We start from the raw sequence: 27,399 nt of genomic DNA, 5'->3' as shown, positions 1-27,399 counted from the left end.
ACTGGTCATGCAGTGCAACCTGGTTTAAACTAGAAAGATGGTTTTGAAGTTTCTTTTCCATCAAAATAGCCTTTACTTAAAGGTCACATAGAGTGGTCCTGTTGCACATAAATGTTAGTTATGGAGGTCTACTTACATATATTAACTTGTTTTTATGGTCAAAAACCTCCTAGTTTCTGTAAACGAGCCGATAGAAATCCTCTTTTCTGACGGTGTTTTTCAGCCGCGATGTTTCAGAGTGAACTTTCACCCCCAGAAGACAGAGTCTTGTGATTGGCCAGTACTATCCAGCACATCCGTTCTCAGAAGCGCAGCGCCCCCCTCTGGAACGGCGGATGCACTGCTCCTCATTATCAAAACATTGTTTTAACAGTGTTTAAAAATAGCTTCGTCACGACTCCCCGCCGCAGTCCCTTTTATGACTTTAAACCGGAGTCAGACCCAGAGTCAGAAGACACTGTTGCTCGTGAAACACCTCCACAACGGACGTTATTCTTCTTCTGCGGTTCAATGTACGCAAACGGATGTGCCCGGACTAGTGCCCGGAGCAGGACGATCGGTTGTTCAGGAGAACCGCTGTTTACGTAACTATTACGGGATTTTCAGTGATCTCGTTGAGCCCCGAGATTACAATAAAACACAACGTTCTCAGCAATGGCTGAACTGTTTGTTTCGAACCGTCAGGGCTTCATAAACAAGGTAATGACGCAGATACACACCAAAAAAAACAGCGATAATAGGAACTTCCGGTCTAGTTCCGCTTTAAATCCTTATTCTCCATTTAGAGTCATCTGCCCTCTCGTATCACAAACTGCGATTCCTTTCAAACAGTTCCATCATGCTTGCCTTTCCTCTTGTCTGTCCCCCCCTCCTCTGTCTGTCTGTCTGTCTGTCTGTCAGGAAATCATTCCTCCTAGCCTCTCTGAACTTACTCTGTGTGTGTGTGCATATGTGTGGGTGTGTGGATGCGTGCCACACTTCAACAGATCAAAAAACAGGCCTCTGTATCTGGAGGACAGTGTGTGCCTTGGCCGCGTCCTCGCTCTGCTCTGGGCTACTCTGTCCGAGCTTGATAATGCTGCTGCTTTGCATAGACACATAAACCCGCAGACACGCTGACGTAGATGACAGGACAAAAGGCCAGGTGTGAATGTTGTGTGTCTTTGCCTCAGACGCTATATATATATATATAATGTATGGATGCGGTCTGCTAGTTTGAAAAGTGAAGCCCAGGGCTAATAGACTAATAAAATAGCATAGCTGCCAAATCTCACGCATTGGCCGCGAGACACACGCATTTGATTGACTCACGCTCTCACGCCACACCTCCGATTTGTCACGCTGAAGTACACGTCACGGTTAAAAAAAGGTTCTGAATATATCTGTGTTCTAATCTGTTGAGCCCGAGAAAAGCCACTCGTGATCGATAAGTTATGCCTGCAGAGACTGTGAGGAGTATAATATCAAACTGTCTCTGGTTCTAAAATATTCTTCTGACACATATTCAAAAGAGGTAGCTCAGTGGTTTAGCAGACGGACTTACGTCGGGAAGGTCGTAGGATCCAATCTCGAATATGGTGTATTGTTACCTTTTTATTGTATAAAGCATTATGATTATTAAGCATTATTAATACATAAAGCATATTGTGTAAAGCATTAATAAGCTTGGGATGTATAAAATATTACTATAGCCAAACATTTGCCCCGAATGCCACGATGTCTCACTCCAAGGTTTTCTCAAAAGTTGGCAGCCCTGAAATAGTTAATAACTAATGCAAGTGTATGGGAAAATGGGTCTACTTCTCACTTGATCTATAACATCGCTAAACATTTTACAAAGGAGTTTTTGTTTGTTTTGTTGAGGTTTTTTTTTGTAAATGATGTCCCCATTCAGAGGAAAATAGACAATAATACCATTTACCAGATGCGATAAGGTTTTACAATGCACAAAAATAACTGCGCTTTATTTTAGTATTCATTTATTGTATTTATATAACATAAATATATATTTTTTACTTTGTTGGTAATCTATCTATCTATCTATCTATCTATCTGTCTGTCTGTCTGTCTGTCTGTCTGTCTGTCTATCTATCTATCTGCTAGCTTAAAGTTATCTATTAGCTTAAAGTTATCTGTTAGCTTAAATCTATCTATCTGTCTGTCTGTCTGTCTGTCTGTCTGTCTGTCTGTCTATCTATCTATCTATCTATCTATCTATCTATCTATCTATCTATCTATCTATCTATTAGCTTAAAGTTATCTGTTAGCTTAAATCTATCTATCTATCTATCTGTCTGTCTGTCTGTCTGTCTATCTATCTGCTAGCTTAAAGTTATCTATTAGCTTAAAGTTATCTGTTAGCTTAAATCTATCTATCTATCTATCTATCTATCTATCTATCTATCTATCTATCTATCTATCTATCTATCTATCTATCTATCTATCTATCTATCTATCTATCTATCTATCTATCTATCTATCTATCTATCTATCTATCTATCTATCTGCTAGCTTAACATTATCTGTTAGCTTAAAGTTGTCCAATAAGTGCCTCTGTGAACTTACAGTACAATCATTTGGGTTCTTGTACGGTACACGTGTCTAACATGTTTCTATTATCTCCACAGATCCATAACCAATCACCACGAACCAGGAAGTCGAGACCTCCACCCTCACTTAGGCGCCCCTCCACCCCTCATCTCCCCGAAACCTCCACAGCCTTCGCGCGAACACCACCCCCCACCTCCCACCACCACCCTGTGGAACCCCGCATCTCTTATAGAAACATCCTCAGATTCCAGACGTAACCACGAGTCCTCAGGGATGGGACACTATGACCTCAGTCGGCTGCAGCCAGGGCCGTCCAAATTTGAGGACGGGGCCAGAAGGAGAGACGGGGGAGCGATGGAAAAGTACCCCCCTCTGAGAGGTCCCTCGGGCCTGACAGAGCCCAGCACATTCCTTGCTGACCTGGAGAAATCCACGCAGAGCTTCTTCAGCCAGCAGAGGACCTCACTTTCCCTGTCCAGCCAGTATGAACTCGAGGGAGCCATGAAAAGTGGCGCTGGACTTAAGGGCTTCCAGGGACACCAAGGGCACAATAGACACGGACAAGCGCTGGGAATCATTACTGCACAAGGGGTGGGACAGGTAGCTACACTGGGAATGGGCGCGGAGACGTTGTTGATCTACGACGAGTACCTTCAGCAGCACCGGAGGCCCGTCAGCAAGCTGGACCTGGAGGAGAAGAGGAGGAGGGAGGCTAAAGAGAAAGGTACAGCACGGCTTATGTTTGTTTTTATTTAAAGGTGCAGTGTTTCTTTGGCAGATATTGAGTGTATAAAAGTGTCTTAATAGTTTTATTGCTGCAGTGCATTGCTTTTGTCGTAGAAGTTATTATTCTGCCTCTGCTTTGTGTTCTTGTGCAGAAACTGCACAGCATTATTTGTGTTGTACCTGCAGTTGTGTCCATAATCTACTATCAGATGTGAGTGAGGGAGCATTTTGCGTGTATACAGTAGGGCCGATTGCAATAAGGCCTACTGCAATTTTCAAATCGCGGGAGGCGCGATATTTGTTAAAGCCAAAATGTGTGTCAAAATATCATTTTAGATTCATTATTGTCTCGATCTATACACATCTTACTCTACAGACTGAAGAGAACAGGTTCTTCTTTTATGTTTTCAGTCAAAATCCTACCTGTTTGCAGTCTGGTTTTACTAGTGCAATGGTGCTACTTGCCCACTGTCTAGACATAAAAGGAATCAAAGCCAAAGGACAGAAAAGGGAGAGAAAACGACAAGTGTTGGTATCCTAATGCCATTGTCGTTGCCGCTTACGCTTGAGAAAGTGAACTCAGTCAGTAGTTCTTACACGCTGGACCTTTAACTTTAACTTTAACTTTAAGCTTTTTTGGGGGTAAAATGTTTCACATATTTGTGGGGTATCGGTAATGACCGTTGTTTTCTTCAGGTTACTACTATGAGCTGGATGACTCGTATGATGAGAGCGATGAAGAGGAGGTGAAAGCCCATCTCAGGAGAGTAGCAGAGCAGCCTCCGCTCAAGCTGGACGAGTCCACTGAGGTAAAACACCTGCCAACACATGTGGTTGTCTCTCATTTCCATGATGCAAGCAAACACTTTACAAAAATAAAAAAAATGTGTTTTTTGCTTCTCTGTGCAGAAATTGGACTTTTTCGGAGTGTTTGGCCTCACCACGGTGGGCCGGCGGGACGACTTGGTGCAACAGAAGAGGAGGAAAAGGAGGAGGATGCTGAGGGAGTGCAGCCCCTCGCCGCCCGCGCTGCAATCCAAACGCACGCCGCCTCCTCCTCCTCAGCTCAGCACGCGCTTTACTCCCGAGGACATGGACCGAGCGCCGGAGCTGGAGGATAAGAAGCGGTTCCTGACCATGTTCAGTCTGTCCCATGTCACTGTGCAGCAGAGAAGAGGTAATTGTGCTTTTTTTTTTTTACAACCCAGGCGAGTCATAAAAAGACTGCAAAACCATCCCAGATGTGGCTCTTTAATGTTGCTGACTGACCGCTTTTATTGAATTAACTGTCATTAACTGTGAATAAGGCCCATTAGCTATTAAGTAAACCGTGGCTGCCTTATTTTTTGAGTAAATAACTGGTTTTCCTTGTGACAATCCCGGCTGACATAGGGCAAAAGGTGGGGTCACACCCTGGACAGGTCGCCAGTCCATCACTGGGACACATGACAAACAATTCACTCTCACACTTATGGTTCATTTTTATTGACTGTATGGTCTTATTTTACCTAACATGCTCGGTTTACTCTCGTAGAGGAGCAAAGAAACCAGGACTCGTACTCGCTGAAGAAGCTATAATGAAGCTATAATCACATAATTATATTTATTATAAAATAAGCTGGTGCTTAATTTTTGCAGCCTTAGCCTGAAGCCTTGAAAAATAACTCCCTAAAGAGGTCAAAGAGTGCGGCATATATTCAACAACGTATACATAATTTATGCTTTACATTGTCGGAAAAGGTGGTGTCAAACTCTGCTGTGTGACCCTCGTATATTGATGTGGAATTTAGGGTTAGCAACAGTGGGCGTCATAATGTAATCTAAAACCTCTAATGCACAAAGCTTTTACGCATTATTTTTTTTTTCTTCTCTGTCCCGTAGATAATGAAAGGGTGGTGGAGTTGCTTCAGGCCATTAAAGAAAAGAGTGTAACCCTGGATACCATCAGACATGCCCCTCATCCGCTGTGCAAGAGCCCTTCAGCTCAGATCTCTGGTGAGACGCATACAAATTAAGATAAATATACTCACTTTCCTGTCCCTGAAGTATTGAGTCGTTTCCGAGAGCTGTTTATTTACGTTTACCGTGCAACATCTTAGGCCTCCGGTAGATGTGTTATTTCAGCAACGCTATAACGATTATACAGTAGAAGCATCCGTTTATTTAACACGTATAGAAAATATGGAACTTTGTTATTATGTCGGGTTTATTCAAGATCAGTAACCGCAGTTTTTAATTGCAATGCTCAATAATGTGGAAACGTCATCGTGACTTAACCAGAGCTGCAACTAATCATCATTGTCATAATTGGTTAATCTGTGGATTATTTTCTACATTAATCGATTAATCGTTTGGTTTCAATCGTTTTCAATACTGAATACTGAATTGAATCATAAAGTCAACTAGGGCTGCAACGATTATTAAAATTATTGTCAACTCTTGATCATTGATTAATCGGTTTGAGTGTCTTATTTTTAATTATAATGACTTTTCGACTTGTTAAATGTGAATATTTCTGGTTTCTTTGCTTCATATAACAAATAAATTGTTAAAACTGAATCATTTTGTGGACAAAACATTTCAACATCAACATTTTCTGACTCGATTAATCAAGAAAATAACCAGACAGATTAATCGATTACGGAAGTAAGATTCTAGATTTTGCAGCCCTAAAAGAAAATTTGTCAGCTCACATTTAAGAAGCTTAAACAACCGGAAATCTTGTTTTAATCATGAAAAAAGCTTCAAATTGATTATCAAAATAGTTGACGATTAATTCAGTAATCGATTTATCGATTCATTGTTTCTGCTCTCGACTTAACACGTGTTCAAACCATTGCAGATTCCACATTTGTCCAGCCTCCCTCGGATTCAGAGGACCACAACAACGTCAGACCACACAGCCCCTCCTCACGTGGCCCAGCGTCCCCCAGTGGCCACCCCAAACCTCTCGGGGACACATTAAGACCAAAGGAACCCCCGTCTCCAGCCGTCTACCCGGACAAGGCCCGGGGGCCCAGTGAAGCGCCGGTGCCTAAGAGGAGCTCCAGCCTTCTTAACAGTTTGCGGCCGCCGCCGCCACCGCCGCCGCTCCCCCATCAGGCCAAAGAGGGTCCTCACAACGTCAATGGATGCAGCAAACCCTGGGACAGTTTCACCCCGGAGGAGTTTGCCCAGCAGTTTCACGAATCTGTGCTGCAGTCCACTCAGAAGGCTCTGCAGAAACACAAAGGTGAGCCACGTCATTAGAGCAGCAGACGGGAGTTTTTTGTTTCTGGTGAAACAAAGGCTTTGGAGCTTTTAAATAGCAAATTCGATTTTCTATTGAGTGTACTTCTGAGATCTTGCTCTAACGTTTGCCTAAACGAGACTTGATGTGTCACTTTTCAAGTAGAGCAGTTCTTTTATTTATTGGATCTCATAATTTTATGGAACTATAATATCAGTTTTTGTCAATTTACAAAACAAAACAAAACCTACTTTAACAAACTCTAGGAAGAGCCGAGTATACAGGCTTAGAAACATCTAAAAAGATAACCAGGCATAATATTATTTTTTTTTAAACTGAATGTGTGGTATTTTACTTTCTTAGCTTGTTTTCCGTGCTCTTGAGTCTTTTGAATGATGTTTGTATTGAATTGAAATTGCATAGAAATGGTGAGCGCCTGTAGAAAAGGGTATCAATGTCACGCCAAGGGATGAAATGAAAGAGTTTAGATATGATATATTATTTATTTTAAAGCTGCAACTAACGGTTATTTTCGTAATCGATTAATCTGTTGATTATTTTTCGATAAATGGTTTGGTCAATAAAATGTCAGAAAACGTTAAAAAAACGTTGATCGGTGTTTGTCAAACCTGGAAATCACGACGTTCTCGATCGTCAGTGTTGTATCGTTTGTCCGTTTTAAACGGAATGGATGAAATATTATATATTTTAATAATATAATCTAATATTTTTTTCCCTCTTTTGCGACCTCGTCCTTCAGGTGGAGCCGCGTCGATGTCCGAGTCCTCCCACCTTCAGGAATCCTCTGTGCACTACAACATTCCAGAGCTTCAGAGCAACGCGGGCCCCCGACCGCCACGTCCGCAGTCGCACTCCAACGCACATCCGTTTCCCCATCCGCTGTCGCACGCTCACCCTCACCCTCAGCCCAACGGGCAGCACTTCTCTGTGCCGCTGCACCGCGACGCCTCGGGCTCGAGAGAGGACCTGTCTGGGCCTGAGGGCTCTGAGGAAGAGGAAGACGAGGAGGAGGAAGAGGCTCCGCTGCCGTCCAGGTGGCAGGGGATTGAATCTATATTTGAAGCTTATCAGGAATATGTTGAAGGTAAGCAGCGGATTGACTGACAAGCTGATATTTGTCAATAGAAGCAGTTAAAAAATAGCTAGAATACACATTTTTGTAATTCATTATGCCCGCAGATGACTGGAGATTATGTTGTAGCATTTTGTTGCCACTAGAGGGTGGTATTCAGGCTCCCCACAGTTCAGTGCAAGTGAATGCAAATTCCCCAAGTGAGATTCCGCACTCATGGTTCAAAGAACTGGGGTTCATTTCTTAACCTAATGTTTTCTTTATTTGTACTGCATATTATGCAAGTTCAAATAAAACGTTGGGTCAATTGGAAGCTTTAACAATAAAGCGTCATACTGTGATACAGATATGATGATGAACACTCATAATAAAGGCATAGTCTATCATAATACTGATGATACAAACGAAGGTTAAATATGAGCTAGTTTACAGTTTATGTTTAGTAAAAACCACAAGCTTAAAACCATGTGCTGGATAAATGTACAAATCAAATCACCGTTGTATTTTGTGTTTTATACATCATCACTCTAATCGATCTAATTCCAAATTTCTCTGGTTTGGTTTTGTCCGCTAGAGCAAAGTCTGGAGCGACAAGTGTTGCAGAACCAATGTCGAAGACTTGAAGCTCAGAACTACAACCTCAGTCTGACTGCTGAGCAGCTGTCTCATAGCATGGGGGTAAGACAGCCTGACACACACACACACACACACACACACACATTCTTGTACTTGCTGCATACTGAGGACCAGCATTTCCACTTTATAAATCAACACAATTACAAATATCTACTTCATGAATGACATCGACAAAGAACTACTGTTTGCAGTACCATAAAATGTCTGCAGGTGGAGCCCCAGAGCAAAAAGGGCTGGAAAACTTTTTCGATTTTATTTTATTCTATAAATTTTTGGTCCAACATTTTACAAAAACGTCATACTTTACTATGTCAACCAAAATTTAAAAAAGAATTTGACAAAAAAATGTTGGTCCAAAATTTGACAAAAACGTCATACTATACTCTCTTCCAAAATTAAAAAAAATTTTTTACCCAAAATTTGAAAAAAAAAATTGACCAAAAATTTTAAAAAGAAAATTGTCCCAAAATTTGAAACAATTTTTTTTACCCAAAATTAGAAAAAAAAAATTGGACCCAAAATATTTGGTCCAACATTTGACAAAAACGTCATTCTATACTATGTCGTCCAAAATTGGAGAAAAAAATTTGACCCAACATTTTTGGTCCAAAAAGTCTACAAAAAAAATGGGATCCAAAATTTGAAAAAAAAAATTTGATCCAAAATTTGAAAAAAAAAATTTGATCCAAAATTTGAAAAAAAAAATTTGTTCCAATATTTGAAAAAAAAAATTTGATCCAAAATTTGAAAAAAAAAATTTGAAAAAAAAATTTGGTCCAAAATTTTGACAAATTGAGTATAGCATGTTAAATGTTAAAAACCCTCACTGGTCCTCAGTATGCCGCAAGTACAAGAACACACACACACACTACTATTACCGTTCCTTAGGTAAATCTGAACAAAGGATTTCAAACACTCAAGTTAATGACTAGTGCTGGGTCACGTTAACGCATCACACGTTTCCATGACGACCGACCGTAAAAAGTCGCGCGGAACATCATGTTTACATGCTTTGGCACCGGAGTCCAGGCACCTTTACCAGTTAGCTCCGTTAGCTGCATTAGCTCCTTTAGCGCCGGTTAGCGCGCCTTACAGTCCAACTGAAGTGGTCTATTTATTAAAAATGAAAAGAGCAGCTCTACAAATAACCAGCGTACCTGTGTACTCTATATGTGTGCCTCTGTTTTTGAAGTTTAGCGTTACTTTAGAGACTCATTTCAACATTCGGGGAGTCACGTAAACATGACGTCACAAATGTCGTTTTCCCGTCAGTCGTCACGGGAACACGTCAAGCGTTAACGTTGACACCGTTACAAAATAACTAATGCTGGGCACGTTAATGCACGACACGTTTCCACGATCGTCACGCTTACGTGCCACGGCACCGGAGTCCAGGTGCCGTCTACCAGCTAGCTGCGTTTAGCGTCGGTTAGCGCGCCTATAGTCGAACAGGAGCGCTTGAACTCTCTGAAAGAGGCAGCAGTTGATCAACAACTCCTATGTGACGTAGATTTGATTTTCTCCATGGACTTTGGTGACGTGACTCATATTTAGAAAATGTTATTTAATAAGATTAAGCATTAGATTAGCCTTTTTGTTCAGTGGCTAAAAGCTGTATCTCCTTGTGTACCCTGCTGACATCCATGAAAACCCTAATTGCTGATGTGATTTTCTCTGTAATCTCATATTTCACGTCTTCCCTCTTTGCTGCTCTGGTTTTTTTAGGAGCTGATGTCCCAGAGACAGAAGCTGGCCATGGAAAGGGAGAAGTTACAAGCGGAGCTGGAGCACTTCAGGAAGTGTTTGACGCTGCCACAGACACACTGGCCAAGAGGTGGCCATTACAAAGGCTACCCTCCCAGGTGACCCCCAACACACTGACCCTGAAAGCTCCCAGGCGCTGGCCACCTCCGTTTTTTCAGACTTGACACAAAGAGTTTATTTTTCACAGCCTGGTCCACGCAGCTCCACAGAGGAGACGGGCCGCAGGCGAGATAAACATGAATGAATGAATGAATGAATGGATAGATGCAGTGGAACATTCAGTGAGGGGCAGCCAGGGACTTGCACCACAAGCCACTTAACGTGTGCCAATGTAGCCAACACCTGAGATCAGCTGGAGAGTAAAGGGCAGGAAAATCTGAAGATCAACACACAAACAAACACACACATGCACCTGCTTCACACACATTCTTTAGCTCCTGCTGCTCCGTCGTTCAGTCCCCGCCTCCCTCACTGCCACATCTACCCAGACAATCCTGCCAATGAGGGAGAAGCTGCCCCCCCCCCCCTCCCCTCCTCCACGAGGAGCGACGACGTCAAGAGACTCAAATCGCTCCACGTCTCCAAAAACGAAGGCTTCTGTTCAGTCGGGACTGATTTTCATCACAGTGGCCACATGGGCTCATGAACTGGAAATGCACTTAAGAATAAAAGCTGAAGAACTACCTGGTGGTACTGTGTTACAACAAAGAACTGCTCAAATTAGGGAAGAACTTAGAAAAATGCACATTTGTTTTTTTTTTTTTTGGAAAGAATTAAGGAAATGTTTTATTTCGAAATAGAAAATTTGAGAATAAGAATTTTAAAAGGTGCTTCAGCCTTGTATTGTATATAATATGAAGACTTAAAAAAGAATTTTGTATGTTTTTATTACTTTAATCATTGTTCTTTTAAAAGAAAGCTTGCCATTTTTATATGTTTATGCTTTTTTTTTTGTTGTTGTTGTTGTTGGGTTGGAAAAGAAAAGCCTTGCTTTTAGTGTTTGTACTGCTGCTGGCCAGAACAGCTCATTCTGAGACATTTGACAGTCAGAGTGAGGGAATAACAGGATATGCTCCTCCTCCTCCTCCTCCTCCTCCTCCTCCTCTTCCGCCTCCTCTTACTCTCTTCTCCTGGCACTGCGCAGCTGAGAGCCAGTCACAGCCGACCTCAGCCGACCTCAGCCGACCTCAGCCGATCTCTGAGCACAAGCAAAGCTTTGCTCTGCGGTCCTGAGAAAACGGCTCCTGCCCCTTTTTCATCCCTCTTCCGTCGACCACCGTCAGCTCCACTGCTGCGACCGCGAGTCTCGCACAGAAACCAGTTCATATCCGACGACTTATGTAGTTTAAATCGTTTTTTAAAATTCACTTTAGTCCTTTTAGTTGTTGAAGACGCAAAAAAAAAGAGGCTGAAGAAGCTGGTCCTTGATGCTTTTCTACCACTGGACCTGCATCGAACATTGTACGACATGATGTAGCATTGGAATCGAGCAACATGACGGTTTACGCAATGTTCCCGCCTTACACGAGATCACGCCCTCAAACAGCAAGATTCAGTGCCAAAATGGGAAAAAAAAGGTAGCATTTTGGATATTTTTAAGTTAGATAGCCAAACATTCGAACCCGAGTGTCCCGTCTTCCACGTCTGAATACCTTCGACACCACGCGTCCCACAGTTCTGCATTTTTAAAATGCTCAAAAGTTGCCAACAAGTCATTTAAAATAGACTAATACAAAGTAGTCCTATTCAAACTGGGTGTTTTCATCAAATCAGAAAGGTTTGCTTTACCTGTTTACATCCTACTTGTCCTCCTCCTCCTCTGCCGCCTATGGTTGTGACAGTATAACAAAAAACGTACCACTCATGTTGCCTCATCCTTAAATCTGCGATCAGAGACCGTAGAGGCCATCCACGACGCGGGGGTTCAGATCACCGTATTGATTTCTGGTGGTGGGAAAAACCCAGATTGCTGTAACAAATATGTTTGAAAATGTACATTAAGTTAATTTATGAAAGGGAAAAAAAAAAGACTGAAGCACAACAACTACCCCATGCTAAAAATTTATATATGACTTACAAGTGCCTCAGAGATTTGGGAGCATGTGAATGAGTTGTGATCCACGGTTCTCACACATGAGATTTTACCTCGAAGTGTCAGCTGTTTTGTCTCCTAATCAAATATGTGCAAAATGAAGAACGGGTGCATCATTTTTAAATTAATCTTGAAAGCATCTCAAAATATAACACAATTTCATCCACAAAGGAGGCCTGAGCCAGATCAGAGGGATACAGTTTTTAAGTCTGTCATTTTTTACAGAGCAGAAGAGAAACCAAGAGCGCAGCTTATCAGTTAATGAAGGAGCATGCATGCCTAGGGAAGCCGCCAATCAGCTGGGGGAGGAAGGTGAAGTCCAAGAAGCCCCCGTACCCAGCAACCCTGTGTCTCCGACCCCACGCACGCCTCGCCCATGCAATAGCCCCATGACTCAGTGGAGGATGTCTAGATGCTGTGAAATCCTGTTCTGTTTTTAAAAAAAAATGTACTTGTTTGAATTCATCGTAATGTAATATATTCTTTGTTGAATGTAGTAATTAGGTATTTATGAATATATGGCTGTGATTTCTGACAAAAAAGAAAATAAAATATTTCCAAAATGTCAAAATACCAACCTTTGTCTGTTTGTGGGTGCTGGTGATCTGACGGATTTCTCTATTCACAACATAGAGAATAAAGTGCATAAAGTCTATGCAATGAATGTGGATGGGGCTTCTCCTAATGTAACTTGGTAAATTCACACCTTTTCAGCCAGATAACACCCACCATAGTTTCCCTCATTCATTTGAACAGCGCCACTGTGAGGAGACATGAAGTACTGTAGACATTAGAGCGCCTTCATGATATTTGCCCTAGCGGATCGATTATAGGACGACAATGTATCACCAAATCGATGTTTTGATCCACTGATGTTAAATGCAAATACAATATGCCTTGATAACAGATGATTTACGATTGTATTGCATTTCCATTCAAGATCATTGATTATGGGGGAAAGTGTTGTTTCATGTTATTTACAAGAAAATACTTGGGGAACTTTCAGGTATTCTAGTCTTATTTTTTAAAAATACTATTCTTGTTTTTCTCTTTCCTATTTTCACAAAAAAAACACATGTTTTTTTTTTTACGTCTGAGGTTTTAATGGTTTGAAGGGTGTTTTAGAACCATATTAACATTTACATTTTTACTTATTATATTGCAAATATTTTAGTCAGGATGATCATGAAGTCAAATTTGTGGTAACACTTTAGATTAGGGAAACACATATTCACCATTAACTAGGTGCTTACTATCATTTAAGTACCATTCTAGACCTTTATTAGTAATCATTAAGCACATATTGACATCTTATTCTACCTCTATTACAACATGAATTAAGATTGTTCATACATAAGGTGTTAATATGTGCTTAATATTTATTAATAAAGGGCCAGTATGCGACTTATTTGCACGTTAGTAAGCACCTTCATCCATCTGAAAACCATGCTGGGCAAATTTTGATAAAATAAACGATTTCCCTCTATTAAAAAAAAACCATACTGTACAAAAAGAAAGGGGACTATAACAGAATAGTCTCTACAGACAAGAACACATTTATTTTGTGACATCTGAAACATACAAAAGCTAGCAGTAGCTAGAACATCCTAAACAAAATCAAATTAAATATGCACACCGCAAACAAGAGCAGCATATGAAGCTTATAAATATGTACAGTTACAGCAGAGAAGTACATCCCCTTCTCTCCAGTATTTTTATGCCCAATAAGTGCACAAGTCCAAGACTTTTTGTCTCAAGCTCTCGATGATGATCTGCAAACTTCAAGTGGATCAAAAGTCTGCGTACTGTCCTTTACTGGAGCTGGGCTGCAGGTTGGAGCGCAGTTTGTACATGCAGTTGAGAGAGTCGAGAAGAAACGTCCGGATGGTGTTGATCTCCATCAGAGTCAGGTTGTCCAACTGGAGAGGAGGGGGGGACACAGAGTGAGGGCATGAGACGACAAGACATTCAGTGGTGAACACACGAGCTTGTATTTAATGGAAAAAACTGCCAAGCCACTTCAGCATTATGTCGATGCAAATCTGAATATAAAACACATGGATAATCACAACAAATATCTAAATTCGGAAAGTCAGTGACACATTAAAATGACTTTTGAAGCCGTTATTTGAAGTCAAAAGCATATTTAACCTGAGCGTGAGCCTCCTGCTGACTGATGAAGCTGTCAGCAGACAGGCGGAGTTTAGCGATACGCGTGTCCCAGATGTCTTTGACCAGTGTCCGGATCTCGTCCGCTTTAGGAATGTTGTCAGATGCGCTGCAGAAACACACACACAAGCACACATCGTCGCAAGGTCTAGTACCAAAAACACCCCCCCCCCTCCCTCCCTCCCTCCCCCCGTTTCTGCATGGACTCACTGGTTCAGCAGCAGTTTGGTCAGCTCCATGTAGTAAGGACTCGGAGCGGGTGTAAAAGTGTCTTCTTTCCTCTCCAGATCTCGCGTCTCCTCCAGTTTGTCTGCACATCGGGAGCAAAACATAAACGCTTAAAGGCATTGTTCTGAAATGATCCGATAATCTGAAAAGATACAGTATAGTCCAATTCAAACTTTGGCACACATCATCCCTGGAAAATAAAAAATAAATAGTGGAAGAAATTCTCGTGTTTCACTCTTACCAACATCCATCCATTCGGGAGGAACGATCCTGCACTTCTGTCTCTGTTTGAAGTTCAGAGCGAGCCACACGGGAACATCCACTGGCAGTCCAGGGTTGAAGGGGCCCAGGTCGCCCTGAGGAGGAAAAACATAGCAGTGAACAGTAGCAACACAGTGATATCTGAGCATCTCAGCAGCACAAGAAACACTGAACCCTTCTTTTGTAGCAGAGCAGACAGGCAGGTGTTTCTTCTGAATCACATTAAAACGTCTCTATAAATCCTCACATGCATGATGAAATCAACTTTAGAACCGTATTCATGGATATGATACACTAGATTATATTCAGAATCAATTAATCAGCCGAGTATTTTCTCAATTAATCAAGTAATAGTTGGGAAAAATATTGATCAGTGTTTGTCTAACCTGGAAATGATGATGTTCTCAAATGTCTTGTTTTGTCCACACACCAAAAATGTTTCGGTTTTTATGATTTCTTTGTCATATGGAGCAAAGAAACCGGAAAATTGTCACATTTTAGAAGCTAAAACAAATAATAATCTTATAAGAATTAAATATCTTGTTTTGATTATTACATTTAGTATTTATCTCTTGTTCTATGTTTAAGAAATGTTGAGAAGCATATCGTAGCTTCTCATTATTATATTGCGCATACAAGTCAAACATTGCATAGGTTTGCATGTAAATGTTCTAAATTGAATCGTCTTTTTTGATCATTGATTAATTGGTTTGAGTGTTTGTTAAATGTGAATATTGCTGGTTTCTTTGCTTCATATAACAAATAAATCATTAAAACTGAATCATTTTGTGGACAAAACATTTCAACATCGATATTTTCTGACTCGATTACTCGAGAAAATAACAGACAGGTTAATCGATTACGGAAATAATCGATATTTGCAGCCCTATAACATGTATCAGCTCTGTGGTCCAACTGTTGAGCCGCGTATAAACAATGACAGATGTTTTACTTCCTCACCCCGATCAAATAAATCTTGTCCAGACTGAAGTTCGGTATAATCTTCACCGTTTCCTTCTCGGCGAGGAACTCGACCTCCAGAGGATCCATGTCTGTCTGTTATTTAGTTCCCCAAAAAAAACGTATCCTCCTCGCAGTGGAACGTTCCCGCGCTACGAAATGCACGACTACCGTGCGGCGGAAACAAGGTTCAGACGGACTCGTCGTAAACAGGAAGTGTGACGTCGCAACGTGAGTAACGTTTATTTTAACCGCGTATTTCAGCCTTTCGCGGTGTGTTAGTGTGTGTTTCGCTTTATAAGCTGTGTACGTGAATTGTATTATTATTATTTTATAAGTGGGGTTTACCGTTTTTAACATTTGTTCGGTGAAGCGTCGCGAGCTGGTTTCCTGTGACGACGTTGTCCTCTCCTTTCTCCTTTTCTGTACTGGGAATTCAAGGTGGGTCACGTGACCGGAAAAAGAACAAATCAAAAACTGTTGTCTTAGTATGTAAATATAACATATACTTGAGTGTTCGCACCTTTTAAATATAATAATATTATATTCTGTTTTATTTAAGTACATTTGGTGTTTCAAGATTTTTTTAATGGACAAAAACAATACATTTAATGCCCAGCGCACAATTTGTGGTTCTGGAAACATTCCTGCAAAAAAAGGTAACGTTCCCAGAACCAGAGGTTTGGCCTACATTGTCCTATGGTTGTCGTGAATTTTTTTTCAAAAGTTCTCTTAACGTTAGCTTTTGGAAACCCAGAAACCCGTTCCCTAGCCGTTACTTTCGTCACAACCTTCCTTCAGCCTTTCTAGAACGTTCTCTTTTGGTTCCCAGAACGTTCCCCAACATTACGTCTGTCACAGCAACCTTTAGGGAACCTTTGTAGAACATAATTTTTGTTGCATGAACATTATGACAACATTTGGTAAATTATTATTATACTACTTTTATTATTTAATCTGTCTGCACATTAGTACTCATACTTGCAGTCATAGATGAATGAACAGGCAAACTTGACCAGAATTTCAAAAGGTTTATTTTCAATAAATCCTGTTGTCATGAGCATGACGTCCAACACAAGAATCAAACCAATCAATGAACTGTAGATTAGTTAAAAATACTTAAAAATCTACTACTTAAAAACTTTTAGCAAGGAAATTTCACCTGTATAGTTAAAGACCTGTTTGCAGGTGCCCTTTTAATTTCCACCCCATGCCCTTCCAAATGTCTGTGCATGCCACTGGTCTTTTTTTTTTTAAGTTTTACATTTATTTTGTGAAAAAACAGCATTTACTTTAGTCAATTCAGAAAGTATTGATTTGGCTGAAAATGTATTGCATGTAAATAATTGATTATATTGTAACACTCTCAAGTAACGAGGAGACGTGTTCTCTCTTTCGCCGCTCACGGCTAGGTTTTATTCCAACAGACTCTGCAGTCACAACAACATGTCTCTATGGCAAGCCGTTTTTAACATTTAATCGAACCACACTCCTATCTGTAATAACATTTGAGATAGCCATAATAGCATTTCTCCTAGTCAAATTTGTATTCTCACTAGTCAGAATGGTAATTAAAGATATCCACAATAACATTCTTACTAGTGGAAATGTCATTTCAAGATATCTACAACTTCGATTGTACTAGTCAAAACTACATTCAAGATATCTAAAAATCCTTAAAAAGTGTAAGTGGCCGTTTTATCATTTAATCACTAGACTGGATATGTATTGCAGATATCTGTATTTCAATTCTTCCTCGTCAAAAGGAACATTTCAGATATCCACAATGACATTTTTCCTATCCAGAATTTTAATTTCAGATATCTACAACGTCATTCTCCCTAGGACAAATGACGTCACTTTTGCCATTCATGTGTATTGGGCTTTCGATTTCAGAACGTCATTCTGGATATCTAGAATGAACATTCTGGATATCTGCAATAGAATTCTTACTAGGAGAAACTCCCATTTTCAGATATCTTCAATCCAATTGTTACTAATCATCATTTCAGTCATAATTCTAAATGTAGATATCTGAAATTACATTTTTACTAGTCATTATACGAATTGTGGATATCCATAATGCCATTTTTACTAGTCACAATGTATTTGGGATATTCAAAATTACATTCTGGATATCTGGAATGGTTTTTCATTTTGAATATCTGAAATGAAAATTATGACTAGTAACAATTGGATTGAAGATATCTGAAACGGGAGTTTCTCCTAGTAAGAATTCTATTTCCAGAATGACGTTGTGGATATCTGAAATCGAAAGCCCAATACACATGAATGGCAAAAGTGAAGTAATTTGTCCTAGGAAGAATGATGTTGTGGATATCTGAAATGATAATTGTGGATAGGAGAGAGAGAGAGAGAGAGAGAGATTTATTTTATTATGACTTGTTATGCAAACTGAGTGCTATTGATTAAACTAAATATGCTTCCTATTAAGAGCAAACGATTGTATCACCAAAGTAACCCAAAAACCGGCAGCCTTGGAGCCTGATTGTGTTCAAACTTTTATTAACATCAGTATAAGACGTATGTCAAACAAAATAATTTATTAATCACATTAAATTTAAGGACTCAAATGTTTCAAAACATTTTACATTCAGCTCATATGGTTCCTGAAAAATGTCATTTCTACTATCATTTAAGTAATTAGCTCTTACTGATTAATTCTAATCTCAAATACAAAAGTGCTTCTGTATCATTACCTTACTTATAAAATAGAATTAGAGTTAAGTTATAAATACTATTACCTACTATTTTTTTCAGAGCAAATGCCCAATATTAAGCTAAATTATTGACATGTATGCATCAATAATGTAAAGGCTAATCCTCTTGAGTCAATCATCCTTTTGTTATTGCTGATGCACCTACAGATGAACTCTATAAAAAAAACCTAATCTGTGCATCTCTCTGGTTCACTTCTGTTAATGTATATTTTTAACGAAACATCTCGAGACAACACTTCTATATGTGAACCGTGTTTGCTTCAGGGTCCAAAACACATACAAATTTGATAAGGAGCATTGTAATTCATTTCTTATATCAGCAATCAACCATCTTTATTATTATTTTTTTTTTTTTACTTTTTGAAATTCAGGACTCAATCTCTCTATGGCTGTAAAGTCTCACAGGAAAAAAAAAATAGATCAAATTCTCTAGAATTTAACTTGAAGCATCCATCATCTGCGACATCACCTTGAAAAGGTGTAAAATACAGTATGTAAGCTGTGCACATATGGTACTCGCCCTTAAGAGATTTTGGCCACACTGGTAAGCTCTCCACAAGTTCCCATAATTGTGGGAGCCTTTTAATAGAGCAAAAGACAAAAAATATTCAGCATCATGCATGCTGAAATGGCAGCGGTGTGTGTGTGTGTGTTGTGTGTGTCTTGGGCTCTCTTAAAGGAGGGTATTATTAGCAGAGATCCAGGACAGACTTGTTGATCACGGGGTTGGTCCAGTCGTTCCTTAGATCATCCAAGTGATTGTCAAAGTCAATCAGATTCTCGTAGGACCTGCCCTCCAGCAGTGCCGATGTGATCTTCTGTGCTTCGTTCCAATCTTCAAAAGACTCACTGGAAGAAATACAAAATGTCTAAATGTAGGTCAACACTGAAAGAAGAAACTAAAAAACAAGGCTGCAACCATGAATTTGTTATTCGCCGACTACTCGATGGTAACTGTGTTGCTCTATGACGGTAAACTAAAATGTTTGGTCATTATTTCTGATAATATATGGAACATCTAAGTGATAATTCAAAATAATCAACAGATTATTCATTGAAATTAATGTATTCATGTGCATCTTTGAGAGCAGTGTATAGTGATAAGACTCTTAGTCCACTTACGGTGTTACTTCTCTGCTTTTCCACTTGTTTTCATGGTGATCGTAGATGAGCACGATCGGCTCAAAACAACTAACTGTTAATCGACCGCTGTCCACCTGAGGGAGAGAAAGCGAAAAAAAAAAAGCAAAAACTTTGTTGATTTTGTAGCACCCATTTCCGTGGTTCAAAGAACTGGTATGTGCAGAATAACTTCATTAGTCCACACCCCTGTTTTACATGTTTGCAGAAAAAAAACATTACAATAAAACATATCTGCTAGGTGAGCTACATAAAGTTGATAATTCAGGGTTGGCTGTTGATTAATTATACATTTCAGGTTTGACTGTTTGACTCTAAGCTATCTCTTTGTTTTTGTATTAAAATAAGATAAACCAGTTGATGCCTGGAAGGCAAGAACAACATCTGTTGAACTTTAATTTGGAAGAAAAGAAATGCTTGCATACCAGTAGATGCACCCAGAAACATTTTATTTTTTTATCCAAGAAAACATTTTCCTAGGAGGTGAATTAAAAAGTATATGGAAGCTTGAACTGGTGTGAAAACAGTTTTTGTCCTCTGGTTTTTGTCCAGCACCTAGTGTGTGTGCTTTGTTATATTCAGAACAAATGTATTTATATTAGTCGAGTTAGTGGACAATAACGTGTAAAACCATCAGTATAGATACCATAACAATTGCTGCTTCGCTGAAGTTCTCGCAAATCCTGGCAGCTACTTTTTCTGCTACTTGGTTGGGTCTGCAAGAGAGAGGGTGAAAAATGAAATCTGTCAAATTCCAGGGAAGTTTGGACTGTGGTTTAATAAAACAGGGTTTTTTTCCTGAATCATTGGGGTCGAAGAGTAACTTTAACTTTCCGTACCTTGAATCCTTTGTGCGTTCATTGGCTTGATAATATCCAACAATGACATAGCTGTTCTCTTTGCACCAAGTGTCAATCTGAAATGCCAACAGAAAAGAAAGATTGCAGAGATCAGAGAGAAGAAATGGACACATTTTTTTTACACTACACCAATGAGGGTTTGTTTTTGATTGTGTTTATTTGTGTCGGGTTACTGTAAGTTCCACAACTGAAAAAGTAAAGAATGGATTTTGGTTAAACTATCTAGGGGTTGCAAGATATTTCCAAATGAAGAAACTATTATGTTTTCCAGAACACCACCCAAATCCAACCTGTGATCCTGAGTCAAATGAGCACTGTTTATCTACACTGTACACTCCCCGACTGCTTTCTCTAGTTTAAAGTAGGGCTGCAACTAACAATTATTTTCATAATAGATTAATCTGTTTATCTTTTTTTTTTTTTCAATGAATCAAAGTCTTGTTTGGTCTTTAAAGATAGCTTTATTATATGGAGCAAAGTAACAAGAAAGTATTCACAAGTTTAAATAAAATATTGTGATATATTGTTTTAATTATTGGAAAAAAAAAGACACTCAAACTGATGATCAAATAATTTAGCCAGTTGACTGTTAATTTGGTAATTGATTAATAATCAATTAATCATTGCAGCCTTAAGGCCACATTATACTTCTCCGACTGCGTATGCGTTATCCGTCTGCGTCACCACGGAGACGCCTCGAGCATTTATACTTCTGCGTCGTGGTGACGGACACTCGCTGCAATTTCCCGCCCGATCAGTAGGGGTCGCTGCGCAAGGTTGTTGTGCTTCTGGCTACAGTGAGCAATGGCGTCCGAGAAAGAAAGAGAGAGAAAGACTATTGTTGTTGAAAAAGTGGCCGTTTCTCACTTTTCTGTCACGGAACGCAGTTTTAAGATAATTTGAGGCGAGAAATTGGCCATTTAGAGTCTAAACATGTGCTGTGTGTGTTAAGATATGACGTATTTATAGTTCGGCAGCGGCGTTATCGGTGGGGATCAGCTCCGCCTCTGTCAGGACGCCCGGAGCGCACTGAGAGCCGGCACAGAGCAGCTTAGCTCGGCCTGTCCTGAGGACCAATCGCAGCTCTTGCCGTCTCCGTAGTCCCTTGACGGAGTGACGGACACTTAAAAAATATTCCGTGCACCCGGAGACGACGCAGAGGCTCTTCGACAGGTTCTGCGTCGACGCAGAGGACTCTGCGTAGCTACGCAGAGCACTTTACGCAGGAGTATAAATTGGGCTTTAGTTTAAATGTTTTTAATCAAAGGCTAAAAGCAGTACAAACTGCAGTACAAAATTATTATGCATGTGTTAGTACTGGTTAAAACAGGGGTTCTCAAAGTGTTGATACCTGAGGGCCAATTTAGGAACCCAACATTGGACTGAGGGCCGCCAAAGGAAAAAAAAAAAACAGAAAGAAATCCCATTTGTAATAATTTTAATGACCAGATTGCAGTTCTACAATTTAGCGTTAATATAATGTAATTCAAGCGTTAATGTGATTTAAGCGTTAATGTAATAACGCTTTATAATTTACTGGGTAATAACCCAGTATTTTGGCCATTGTTTTTACCGTCTAATTACAGGTTAATACCAAGTAACACGTTTCTGTTACCAAATATTTACTGGGTAAATAGCTAGTAATTGGGGGCTGTAGCTACCTGCTTATTACCAGCTTATAACCCAATAATACACTAAAATTCACCATATAGAAACAAGGTAAATACAAACTATTTTTGTTTACACTTATTGGTCTGTATCCAGCAATGTCCAATAAACATTTGACAAGCTTAGTAGCTCCTGGATTAAAACTATCAACTGTAATTCATTGCGGGCCGCCAGAAATGTTTCTGCGGGGGCCGCCATTGGCCCCCGGGCCGCACTTTGAGAACCAATGGGTTAAAATGATCCAATGATGCAAATACTCCTTTAGAGAGCTTTTGATTACACTTATCATTGTGCCAGCTCTCTTTGTAAAGCTAGTTTGTGTATTTCTCAATAATTACATCCTGCCTTATTCATCAGTTTCACAAACAAGTTCCAAACAAAAGGCAATTTGGTGGAGACAAAAACCCCAATAAGCTTAACTTTTATCTTTTAGGACTCTTGTTAAGGTCAGGTCTAAATCCAGTGAACGTGCACCTGATGGTGTTGTATTTGACTTTAAGGACACTTACCAGAGTTAAGGCTACTTCCAGCATTGGTGCCAGAGCCAGGGTGCCGTGAAACAGGGGCACACAGTCCACGCACAGGACAGAGTGGCTGTCTTTCTTCTTCTCCTTCGTCTTCTCTGCCACCAGCAACCCGTTCACCGCGCAGTGAGGATACTTGGCGGCGTGTAGGAGCATTTTACAGTAAGCCTGGCTCGTCAGCTGAATCGGCATGTTTATATGTCAACCTGCAGCAGGATCCCTGGGGGGGTAAAGAACAGGTGCTGCCAGACCGTCGCTGAGTGGCTTCACGTTGAGGAGGTACTGCTGCCCTGCTAATGCTAGCTATCGTTACTTATCATGCCGACAGAAAAGTAGATATCTTCCTCTGCGAGTCGCCTTAACGCCGCCGTGTGCCGTCGAAGCTCGGTCTCCTCGTGAGCATATGCAAATACCCCGGCCACAGTCACAACATTGTATTAATGCTCGAAATAATTGTTGTCACAAGAGCTAATCTCACTTCCACCTTCCACTCGTTTCTGCAGCGCCGGTGGTCGTGCCGTAAATTAGACTGTGAAGTCGTAAAACTGAGATCATTTTCCGTCTTCCTTCTTTTTTTCTTCACCACGCACATACACGGCCTCTGATTGGCTCACCCTCAAAGTGTTCCCTAAAATTCAACCAGTCATCGCTGTTCTTGCTAACATTACCAATAAAAGGCAAGCCTGTCTGTCTATCGAAATCAGAAGACATTTTAAAGGTTTTGTAAATATTCATAGTCTGAATGGTTTCCGTATCAGTTCTTTTGGTGGTTCAAAAAGTGTCATTTCAATATGAGACTTTCAAAATAAAGCAAGACCGCTTTCGAATAAAACACAGAAAATTGTCAATCATACAGAACACCTCAAAACATTAATTTCACATTAGAGTTTATAACAAAGGAGAGGTATTATACATTTGTTTCCGTGCCAGTATTACAGAACGCAATGGATTCAGACAGGTTTTCTCGTCCCTTTAGTTCGTTTCTTCTTCTTTTTTAAAGATGGTAGATGCATTAAAATATTCACTAGCGTTTTTTATTGATCAATTTCCTTTTATAGAAAGGCCAACATTGCTTTTATCCTTGTTTAACCCTCGCAATAAATCTGAGCGTAGCCCTACGTAAATAGCGTATTTCCGCTTGGATTGGGTACATCCGCCTTCCTTTGAGAGCGTAGCTGGACACAGCGAGGAAGAGCAAGTAGGTTGAATGTATTTCATATATTGTATGTTTTCTAACCCGATTGAAATACACCGCATATTACCTCAAACATACACCGTGAGTGTATTCACACTCCACCGGTGATATGAAATTGCAGTTTTAGAAGAAACAAACCAAGATGTACGAGTGACTTTGTCGGCGGTGATGGGGAGCTAGGTGGGGCTAATGCATCGGCTACATTTCGTTGGCATGTATTGCCACATTCGGGACGGCAGAGAAAACATATCACCAGTCTGTATAATGGGAAAGTGTTTATCAACCTGTCGATATTGGATTATACACTCGTGCCCTGGACAAACCGTTGTATCTGTGATATTTTTGCATGGCCGCTATGACCTTGTGTCAGAAGCTAACATTAGCGTAGCATTGCGCTGTAGCACCAGGAAACGTAGCATCTGTTGTAAAACGACGCGCATGCTAATGGTGAATTGGCCGTTGTTTTTGGGTAAAACACGCAAACCGATACACAATTTAGTAATGGCGTCAATATTTTGGGTTTTTATAGATTGCGGATTAGTGCGCGTGTCAGTTGGTGAGCACCCTCGTCGCACAAAGACGCATCGTTTGCTTTCGAGCGAAGTCGAATTTTTACATGCACTGATGAAATGGTGATATTATTTTTTTTAATTACGTTTTCTATTACTTAAATTGCAGAATGCTGGCCACCAGAGCCCTCAGACTCATTGGCAAACGTGCCATCTCCACATCTGTGTGTGTGCGAGGTGGACATGGTAAGTGTCACTTCAAATAACGAATGAGTGTCCTGTCTAGATGTTGTTGAAATCACTTGTATGTTAAAGCTGAGCGTTAGATTTCTTGGAGGCACAGTAGCCAGGTGACCTTTTCATACATCCAGACGCTCCATTGATCCCAGAATGTAAAGTTTACAATCCCCAACATTTTTTAGGCATATGAAAAATAACAAAGGCATGAGAATGCCACTCTGTTACATTTCTTGTAACTCTATGATATTGTTTTTCTCTCTGTGTTAATGTTTAATTGTATATACCCGCCACTGCCTAAATATATTTAACAGCAGTTCACAAAGTACTTTGACATTAAAGTGTGCTATCAGAAGACTTTTTTTAATGACATTGACGGTATGTGCTGAATGCTGTGTGTATATATTAAGATCAAGGTCAGGCTGTGACAACTCAGTCAAACACCACACCTGCTAATTTCATGGGATGGTAAATACTCAGCCAAATCAAGACAATGAATCTTGTAATCCATAGTTAACCCCCAGAGCAGTTTACGATTATTGTCATTGACTAGAGCTGAAACGATGAATCGTTTATTAATCGCCAACTATTTTGATCATCGATAATCGGTTTGAAGCGTTTTTTCATGATTAAAACCAGATTTCTGATAGTTTTAGCTTCTTAAATGTGAATATATTATTGGTTTCTTTGCTCCACATAACAAAGAAATCTTTAAAACTGAATCATTTTGGTTTGTGGACAAAACAAGACTTTCAAGAACATCATATGTCCAGCTTTGACAAACACTGATCCACGTTTTTTTTAAACATTTGCTGACATTTTATGGACCAAACGATTAATCGAGAAAATAATCGGCAGATTAATCCATTACGAAAATAATCGTTTGTTGCAGCTCTATCATTAACTAAGAATAAGTTGTTTGACTAGGACTAAAAAACAAAACACATTCATATTTATGCCTTGTGAAAAATATATTCAAATTATTAGTGTTTTGAAAACATTTCTTGCCAAAATGTGTTTGGGACTTTAGTGAAAGTAGAATAAACAGCTATGTGTTTTTTCACCCGTTTGCACTGTGCTATATTGTGCATCCATCTTCTTTCGCTTATCCGGTAATAATAATATATTGTGCAATTGAAGAAAACACAAGACCAAAGAAACCTCTTCATGTCTTGGAATATACATTACTATAAAAGGCTGGCATATCAATCATGTATTTTGTGTTGAACTCCAATTTCATGTATTTTTGTTCATGCTCCACTCCACAGTGCCTGTAAATCGTAAAGACATTCTTCAAGCATGCCACCACTTTAATTTCTCCACAAATGATCTCATGTTATGTCCTGTGTTTTGACCTGCAGGTGTTGCCAAGGCGGAGGCCTACACTCTGCCTGCCTACAGGGACCGTACAGATATTCCTCTCCCAGATATCCGCTATAGGCAGAGCCTGAGTGCAGACCAGATGTCCCTGAAGGAGAAGGAGAAGGGCGCCTGGGCTTCTCTCTCTAATGAGGAAAAGCTTGCACGTGAGACTTTACAACATTGCACATCACTACTCTGACATGCACCTGTATCTCTCTTTTAATCAAACTCGTTTTTTATTTTGTTAGTATAATAATATCAAGTTGTCTAGTTTTTTCCTAATCTTTTATGTTTTAACACTTGCCTTTGTGTTTCCAATGGTCAGTGTACCGCATCAGCTTCAAAGATAGCTTTGCAGAGATGAATCAGGGATCAGCAGAGTGGAAGACTGTGCTGGGAGCGGTGTTTTTCTTTTTGGGCTTTACTGGTCTGGTTGTGCTCTGGCAGAGACACTTTGGTAAGTCAGAGAGAATGGCAATATGCTTGCCAAATATACACAAGATTTAAGGTATTGCTGTATCCATTTTTCACAATGAAGGCTCAGGGAAACATAAGGCACTGCATTGTCAGACTATTAGGCTTGCTATTGATATGTGCTTTTGTCTGTTTGTAGTGTTTGGACCAGTCCCACACACATTTGAGCCCGAGTACAAAGAAAAAGAGCTGCAGAGGATGCTGGACATGAGAATGAACCCAATTGAGGGCATCTCCTCCAAGTGGGACTATGAAAAGAAGCAGTGGAAAAACTAAAGCACAAAGAGGGGACCATCACACATACTTGAAAGTAGACCAACTCAAAGATACATGAAAACATTCATTTCTGAATTGATCAATTGTCAACGTTACCTCAGATTGTGCATTTGGAAGACCTCTTCCTCCTAAGGTCGTTATGTAATATAGAAATAAGAATAAAAGTTAAAACAAAATCATTGCCATGTGTTTTTGACTTTGTGAATGGTGAATGTAGGACTGTTTATGTAATATGTGCACACGGTCAATCTAAGCTTATTCCAGTCTGGCTTGAGTTAGCGATTATTAGACATAGCTAATCGCGAGTAGAAGTTGAAGCCAATTTAAGCTGGAACTTTTCACTTAAGCCTGGATTAGTTTAGCCACTAATAGAATATCCTCCAGTACACAAATGCATACATTTGGCATAAACTAGTCTTAGTGTATGGATGGATGTGATGTTTAATAATGCCAGCTATATCAAATAGGACGTGCAGATCCTTCATATTGCACCTGGACATACTATATGTATGTTGTTGCAATTCTGGTATCAAGGCAAGATAATTGCAGCACATGGAACAAAACAAATTACAAATGATATGATACAAAAAAAGGAAGTGCCAAAACCAATACAGCAAATGTTAAGGGAGGTAAATATAGGGACACATTAATTGGTATTTTGGGGGGAATTTGAAGAACTTGTGATTAACAGGATGATTAAATGCA

General features: G+C 39.9%; 4 protein-coding genes across 4 annotated transcripts in view; 2 read left to right on the top strand and 2 right to left on the bottom strand.

Moving 5' to 3' along the window:
* gse1b (Gse1 coiled-coil protein b) overlaps positions 1–10,100 on the top strand; it is a gene marked incomplete at both ends in the record, with an annotated part of 71,313 nt that extends 61,213 nt beyond the window's left edge. Inside the window, 8 exons of the mRNA XM_083900485.1 lie at positions 2,628–3,274; positions 3,973–4,085; positions 4,186–4,453; positions 5,158–5,271; positions 6,119–6,508; positions 7,266–7,610; positions 8,173–8,276; positions 9,960–10,100. Coding sequence (XP_083756611.1) covers positions 2,628–3,274; positions 3,973–4,085; positions 4,186–4,453; positions 5,158–5,271; positions 6,119–6,508; positions 7,266–7,610; positions 8,173–8,276; positions 9,960–10,100 — 2,122 coding nt within the window. The remainder of the gene's footprint in view (positions 1–2,627; positions 3,275–3,972; positions 4,086–4,185; positions 4,454–5,157; positions 5,272–6,118; positions 6,509–7,265; positions 7,611–8,172; positions 8,277–9,959) is intronic.
* A 3,780-nt stretch (positions 10,101–13,880) lies between these two features.
* gins2 (GINS complex subunit 2) lies at positions 13,881–15,798 on the bottom strand (the record flags this gene model as incomplete). Its single annotated transcript, XM_083900614.1, has 5 exons — positions 13,881–14,009; positions 14,242–14,368; positions 14,470–14,569; positions 14,729–14,843; positions 15,709–15,798. The coding sequence occupies 5 exons, from the start codon at positions 15,796–15,798 to the stop codon at positions 13,881–13,883; spliced, it is 561 nt and encodes a 186-aa protein (XP_083756740.1).
* A 2,547-nt stretch (positions 15,799–18,345) lies between these two features.
* emc8 (ER membrane protein complex subunit 8) lies at positions 18,346–23,129 on the bottom strand. The gene is made up of 5 exons (XM_083900402.1): positions 22,627–23,129; positions 20,429–20,505; positions 20,236–20,305; positions 19,572–19,666; positions 18,346–19,298 (listed from the first exon to the last, which is right to left on the bottom strand). Exons 1-5 carry the CDS (start codon positions 22,831–22,833, stop codon positions 19,139–19,141), a joined length of 609 nt encoding a protein of 202 aa, XP_083756528.1. The 5' UTR covers positions 22,834–23,129; the 3' UTR covers positions 18,346–19,138.
* Positions 23,130–23,785: 656 nt separating this feature from the next.
* cox4i1 (cytochrome c oxidase subunit 4I1) lies at positions 23,786–26,845 on the top strand. The gene is made up of 5 exons (XM_083900396.1): positions 23,786–23,839; positions 24,515–24,591; positions 25,944–26,108; positions 26,270–26,401; positions 26,558–26,845. The coding sequence occupies exons 2-5, from the start codon at positions 24,516–24,518 to the stop codon at positions 26,692–26,694; spliced, it is 510 nt and encodes a 169-aa protein (XP_083756522.1). The 5' UTR covers positions 23,786–23,839; position 24,515; the 3' UTR covers positions 26,695–26,845.
* The last annotated feature ends 554 nt before the right edge of the window (positions 26,846–27,399 follow it).

Source organism: Microchirus variegatus (assembly GCF_963457635.1).
Source record: "Microchirus variegatus genome assembly, chromosome: 14".
Taxonomy (NCBI): domain Eukaryota; kingdom Metazoa; phylum Chordata; class Actinopteri; order Pleuronectiformes; family Soleidae; genus Microchirus; species Microchirus variegatus.
This window is presented reverse-complemented; position numbering and strand designations above follow the sequence as displayed.

Coding starts and splice junctions, on each gene's coding strand:
- emc8 (XM_083900402.1), bottom strand. CDS start 22,833: ATGCCGATTCAGCTGACGAGCCAGGCTTACTGTAAAATGCTCCTACAC. Junction 20,506..22,626: donor TGGAAGTAGCCTTAACTCTG/GTAAGTGTCCTT, acceptor TTGGCATTTCAG/ATTGACACTTGGTGCAAAGA. Junction 19,299..19,571: donor AAAAGCAGAGAAGTAACACC/GTAAGTGGACTA, acceptor TATTTCTTCCAG/TGAGTCTTTTGAAGATTGGA.
- cox4i1 (XM_083900396.1), top strand. CDS start 24,516: ATGCTGGCCACCAGAGCCCTCAGACTCATTGGCAAACGTGCCATCTCC. Junction 24,592..25,943: donor GTGTGTGCGAGGTGGACATG/GTAAGTGTCACT, acceptor TTTGACCTGCAG/GTGTTGCCAAGGCGGAGGCC. Junction 26,402..26,557: donor GCTCTGGCAGAGACACTTTG/GTAAGTCAGAGA, acceptor GTCTGTTTGTAG/TGTTTGGACCAGTCCCACAC.